Here is a 6,194-nt window from a genome sequence, read left to right as displayed (position 1 = left end):
CTGTACGTTTGTGGCCATTTCTCAGATTTTACATTAAACTAGGACAGGCAGACGCGGTGGGAATAAGAATATTTATTGAAATGTTGCAATATTTAAAGGTTGCTTTGACATATACATTTTATTTAGTCAATTATCAAATAACAGAAAAACTCAAAGTACTACTCTTGGCAGTAGGTCATGAAGGACACTTCTGTAACAAGAAAAAAAAAAAAAAAGTCAAACTATGAGGCCGGCACCTTCCACTTCCAGCTGGTGCGTATCCTTCTCATAAGCTTTGACCCGATCATTGAGCAAAATAAGCAGCTGAACTGTTACATTAAAAGCCTCATTCATTGGGTTTACAAAGGTTTGTTAGAATGACAGTAAACTAGTTCATAGTTGGAATAAGAGACTGCGTTTAAACAGACTGACTACACTTACATGCAAGATTTCACTTTTCTGCTGATCCTTTTGTTGTGTCATTTTTTCTTCCAGTTGGCCAGTTGAATTGTTTGTGTCTGTCTGTGTTGGTTTTACGTGAGGTCACTTCAATTTAAATGACAGAATCCTGCTCAGTCTCATTCCCATGATGTACTGCATGCAAACACACTGCAGTGACTGAACACAAAAAAAAAAAAAAAAAAAAAACTTTATCTACGTCTGTCTGGGGGGAAAATGAAAGTGACTGGAACATTGACAACAGCTGATAAGGTGCTTTCACAGCAGCACGCTGACCACTAAAAGCAAACAGTGTAGCTTTGGAACTAGAGAAGAGAAACACTGGGAGTACAAAACAACATCTACTCTGGGTGTGACTTGTTTTTTTCTATCAAAATAATGGAAAGAGGCAAGTGTTTTGGCACGTTAATGCTCGGTGAGAAATTAAGAGGATTACGCATCAACAACTTTTGAATTGTCTCCGCACGCTGCTTCACTGAAGCATAAGCCCAGTCTGACAAAAAAAGCTGCACTTGTTAAGGCAAAAGTCAAGCGAGATATTTTTCACATGCAAAGACTGCACGCAATATTAAGGCGTATTTCAAGAAATCGCAGCCAAAGCAGGCAAGCATGGAGAAAGCACGATGTATCAAATATAAACTCAACTCCAGCCAGAATACACACAATACACAGAGAAGAATTCAACCAGGTAAAAATCGTGCAGTTTGCAGACACACTCTTGTTGCAAAAGAAAGAAAAAAACCTGCTCTTCAGCATACTATGATTTCTAGCATGCAGATGTGGCAATACATAAAACAATTCTGCCATAAAGGTCCATAAGGCACACGTCCCTCACGTTCTGCTATCCTGAAACAGTTCACTCTCGTTTGGAGTTTCCAATCGCATATTTGCAACAAGCAAATTTCTTTTGAGCATAACATTGTAGTACTTTGTCATTCATTTTAATAAACTATGTGTAAACAGGGTTGAAATGGAATGGTGTTTTTTTGAGGATAACCCTCCACTACAAAGGTCGGGCTTCAATGAGCTTTGGTGACAAAACTCTTTGATAAAACTTATAACAGCAATCCTGTCCTCTTGTTCAAAAATATGCCTTGTGTATTTTGTCATGTAAGGGTGAAATGATGTAGTGCTTTGAAGGGCTTTCTCGTGCACCACAGAAATGGCCGGCTACCTGCCTCCATCTAGAGGTGACTCTGAGCCATCACCAGTGACTGTTGTCGGGATAGCTTGGCACTGCGGCAGGGTACTCAGGCAAGCTCGGGCCCTGGGCCGTCTGAGCCACGGCGTTGAACCCCGCTTCCCTCACCGGTGCGCTCTTCCACATCCCGGTGCTCCACTCTTCCTGAGCGCGCTCCAAGCTACCGCCACCACCACGGTACAGTCTGTGCACCTGCCACGGAAAAAAGAAACAGGGGGATTTTGTAGTGTGTATTTGCTTCTGTTTAAGTGTCTGTGTGGGCTTATATATACACACACACACACACACAAGTGACAAAAACTAAATGCAAGTTTGTGTGCTTTTTCCGCATATGTGTCCACTCACCTTAATGAGAACGAGTACCATTAAAGCAGTCACCAGTGTGAAGAGCAGAGATGTGATAAGCATCACTATAGCGGAGCCCACATTTGTGCTGAAAAACATCACTGTCGCAATCCAGCCGCTTTGGTGTGTTGGTGAGAGTGAGATGGAGTAGTACGGGTTAGTGCATCATACACAAGGCAATTAGAAAAGTGGATTTGATACAAATATCCAAAGTTACCAACAAGCCATAAAGCAGTGAGGAAACAGATGTGGTAACAAAACAGCAAAGTGATGATCGGTGTAAAACTGACTTCACACGACACGTTGCGTCATGAGTCAACAGTGTTACTGTCACAAGCAGGTGTTCAGTTACTGGACATAAAAATTACGTCTAATGTGATGAATAAAAAAAAATAAAAATAAAAGTTTCATGTGGCCTTTAAAAAAGTGCAATGTGGAAGAGAAAACCAGTCCAAAAAAGGATATATCATATCCTAAAATAACTGCTAGTAGTTATTATTACAGTGTATAATTACCCAAGTCGACCTCATCATGCGTTAGCTTAATGGTTTTACTTTGGTGTTAAATCCATCTTAGCGTCATATTTTGAACAGACATTTGAAAATGCAAGTTCTCCAGCTGCCTCCCTGATCAATTGACATAAGCCCTCATGACTCAATCTCTGGTAAAAAAAACTGGCAGACAAACACACGCTCAGTCTTCAAAGCTGGTTTGGTTCAACTCACCAAGTTCCCCAGCCAGAGATGCCTATAGTCTGGATGAGGGCCAAGACACACTGCAGGAAGAAGATGAGGAAGAAGGCCATGAAGTTGAACGAGCTGTCCGCCCTATGAACAACGTGGGAAGAGAGAGAGAATACAAAGGGATGAAACAGAAGAAAACAAATGCACCAAAAGTTGCTCTATTTTCGTTGCAAAGTTACTTCCTCCGACTAGTTGTCGACATGTGGATACAAAACAACTTCTTTTCACACACATTTCATAATCATATTGTCTAAAGTATGAAAGTGCGATGTATGGTGTGGCTTAGAAGTATTTATTATTATATCACACCTTCTCCAATACTCATTAGCATTATGCTGCTAATTCACAGTCCTAATGATATATTGGAATAAATAAAGCCTGTCTGGATCCAGGTCAATTTATCATGTTTAATCAATACTTATTTCTAATTCTACCCTGCCTTTAATAATGTGTTTGAATCAATAACCTGTTTGAACTATGACTGAGTTTTCTCTCAGAGGAGGTTGGGGATACGGTGTCTTATCTGCCCGCTGGTTTCCGATCAGGTTGTAGCATCACAGTCCAGAGTGTATATTAAATATGCAAACTTTTTAATTAGCCTTACAATGTGACCTTGAGTGTATGATAAATGTCTGGCTCCTCTCAGCCGAGACCATTGTTATATTTTCCTGCTGATCCTTTAATAAAATTCACAAAGGCAATCTTGTGTAATCTCATTACACTGTAAAATTTCCACCAAGCTCCTTCTAGTTTTTGTTCAAAATGACACTTACTATTATGAGCCGATGAGCCCCCACAGCAGCAGTAGTGAGAGAGCTTGTAAGAGGCTTGATGCTGCTGTGCACACAATCCACGGTCTAAACAATCCCACTTTTAGCTCATAGGTGTGTGACGTTTCCTAACAGCCCGCAATTGGATACAAAAACATTTTATAACTGGCATCACAAGCTACGGCAGACAAGAGAAGAATTAAAACTTTTGTAAATCTAATTGGAACCAAAACTCTCATCAGATTTTGTGACTTTTGCTGACCGCATCATTATAATTGCCGATTTTTAATACTAATTTCAACGACACGCCTAATGTGATAAATAAAGCTTTCACCGTCACCGAACCACTCACATTTTCTCAGTTTGTCTCTGAACCCTCATCACTGACCTACTTCCTCTCTGTGGTCTTCCTGTGTCTGGGCTATCGGATGGTCTTCATCTCCGTCATTAACGGATCACTATCTGATCCAGTTCAGTCTCCCTACAAACTTCTAATGTGATCCGATATCAAAAGAAACAGCAACAGATTTTTATCCAACACTATTGATGACCTCTATAAAAACCCGCCTGCCCACACAGGCTTCCAATTTTACAGCCGAGGGTATTAACAACTTTAACAACAAGACTGAGCCGGTTAGAGGGGAGATTACTGCTCAGGCCGTCTCTTTTTCCTCAGATTCTGAACCTGACATTTGCAACTTCCTATATCTGAACAACCAGAGGACCACAATGTTGTTTGCTGTTCCAGCCGAACGTAGATCAGTTTTCATGGATTTTTCGATAAATCGTGATCATACAATTTCTCAGAGCCATTCAGTCAGTTCATTCTTTCAGTTCCACACCTTAGCCATTTTTTCCCCAAATGAGACACTAAAATCCATGTAGACACTTTTATAATACCCAGAATCAATGACTGCCATCTTCTTTTCTCTTACCCACCCATGTCAACAACAAAAGTCTTAATTTGACTTAAAAAACAGATGCCAGAGTCTCATAAAACACTTCCCCATCTCTCCGTATTGGCTACCAGTACAAGTCAAAATCCTCCTGTCTTACAAGGCTTTAAGTGGACTGGCTACGTCATACATTTCCAGGTTTAAAGGCCATCTTTTTTCCTCTGTGCCATGACGCCTTCTTGTTTCACTTCAACTCTTTCCCCCTGATAACCAGTTACCTCAATTCTGTTGTTATATTGTCATCATTCCTACCTGCATGTTTGGGATTCTGCCGCTGGCCGACATGTGCCTTGTGCAGAGACTCTTTGGATGATGTGCACTTTAAATAAACTGAAGTGGAAGTTGAAGTTAAGATGATTTACCAGATAGCAACTAACCTGAAGGCTTTGTAGAGTGGTCTGAACCAGCAGGTGTAACTGCAAGGGCTGAAGAGGATGAGCCAGAGTAGGGAGTAGCCAAAGTTGGCGGCATATCCACCCCCAGCCCACCAAGCAATACATGAGATCACATTTATGCACAGCGTGCCTGAATACACTGCAGAGAACAGAGGAGAGAAAAGGGGGGGGAAAAAAGAGGAAGGGCAGTGATTTTTATCCTTTAAATTTAACAGTAGAGGGAAGGATGCATCTTCGTCTTCCAGAAAGAGACGAACACAAAGTTAGAAAATGTATGTTGAAAAAAAACACACTCACTCATCCAAAGTGTGTAGACTCTGCGCACCAACTGCTGGTGGGGTGCAGGAATTTCCTCTTCAATGTTTTGGTAAAAGCATGGCTTTATTTTCAGGAACTGAGGCAGGGGAGGAAAGTTATTCACCCGCTCTGAAACAAGAAGCAAAGTGTCATCATAATAGATTTTCTCAATATTTTACATTTGAGTATTTCACAACATGAGGGGTGGGGGAGTAACTGTGACTGGATAGATAGATAGATAGATAGATAGATAGATAGATAGATAGATAGATAGATAGATAGATAGATAAAATGTTTAAGTGACAAACCTGCCATTTTGAAATCCCAATTCTTTCCTGGATAATAGAAACAGAGAGAGAAATAAGCAGTTACTACTCCTACTTTGATAACACCCCTGTCTATTTACTGTGTATATAAACTAGTCCCCTTACTAGTCGTTTTTATTTTGCTCCATGGCTAAAGAGCATTGCTAACGTTGGTCATATTTTACATGCTAATGTTAACCTCAACAGTTAAAATGTTATCAGGTAACTTTCACTCTGCCGGCTGCACAAGTTGCAACTTCAGTTAAACCATTAAGCTAGTCGACATCAACACAAAAACGTGAATTTCTCCACTTTTCTTTCCCACCACAGCTATGAGAAGTTACCATGTGTTTACCTATGTGTGGTAGGACACAGTGGACAGCAGCTGAAGCGTAATGTTAGGCAGCTCAGCAGTCCAACAGCGGCAGAGACGAGCTTGGTGTCTCTTTAACTACCGTCGTAGCTTCATTTGACTGACTGGCTGGCAGCTGACAAAGACTGAAACGACCCCTAAAGCTAACAAGTCGACCTACAGCGTAACGTAGATGTGTTGATATTACCGGGATAACGTTTATCTCCTCACGTTTCCGTCGACAACTGCAGGGGTCCGGGAATCATCCAGGATGCGCTTTTTCGACCCCATCGAACACACACTGCGGCTGCGCGGCACCGTTGGACTTGTAGTTCCGAACTGTTTATAATCAGCACGCTCGGGGGGCTGGAGAACCACAACTCCCAGGATCC

The 6,194-nt window shown here is 41.3% G+C and overlaps 1 protein-coding gene across 3 annotated transcripts; it reads right to left on the bottom strand.

The window, feature by feature from the left end:
* Positions 1–57: 57 nt before the first annotated feature.
* Positions 58–6,114, bottom strand: scamp4 (secretory carrier membrane protein 4). Of its 3 annotated transcripts, XM_070832773.1 has the most exons (8): positions 6,011–6,114; positions 5,454–5,480; positions 5,146–5,274; positions 4,831–4,987; positions 2,710–2,811; positions 1,985–2,102; positions 1,617–1,831; positions 58–190 (listed from the first exon to the last, which is right to left on the bottom strand). In XM_070832773.1, the coding sequence occupies exons 2-7, from the start codon at positions 5,458–5,460 to the stop codon at positions 1,643–1,645; spliced, it is 702 nt and encodes a 233-aa protein (XP_070688874.1). In that variant the 5' UTR covers positions 5,461–5,480; positions 6,011–6,114; the 3' UTR covers positions 58–190; positions 1,617–1,642. The 3 variants fall into 3 exon arrangements, with proteins under 3 accessions (XP_070688874.1, XP_070688872.1, XP_070688873.1); XM_070832771.1 differs by having other exon boundaries at positions 58–1,831; XM_070832772.1 differs by having other exon boundaries at positions 58–1,831; positions 5,806–6,091.
* Positions 6,115–6,194: the final 80 nt, after the last annotated feature.

This window comes from Pempheris klunzingeri, chromosome 6 (assembly GCF_042242105.1).
Source record: "Pempheris klunzingeri isolate RE-2024b chromosome 6, fPemKlu1.hap1, whole genome shotgun sequence".
Taxonomy (NCBI): domain Eukaryota; kingdom Metazoa; phylum Chordata; class Actinopteri; order Acropomatiformes; family Pempheridae; genus Pempheris; species Pempheris klunzingeri.
The sequence above is the reverse complement of the archived record's forward strand: the minus strand, read 5'-3'. Positions and strand labels throughout refer to the sequence as shown.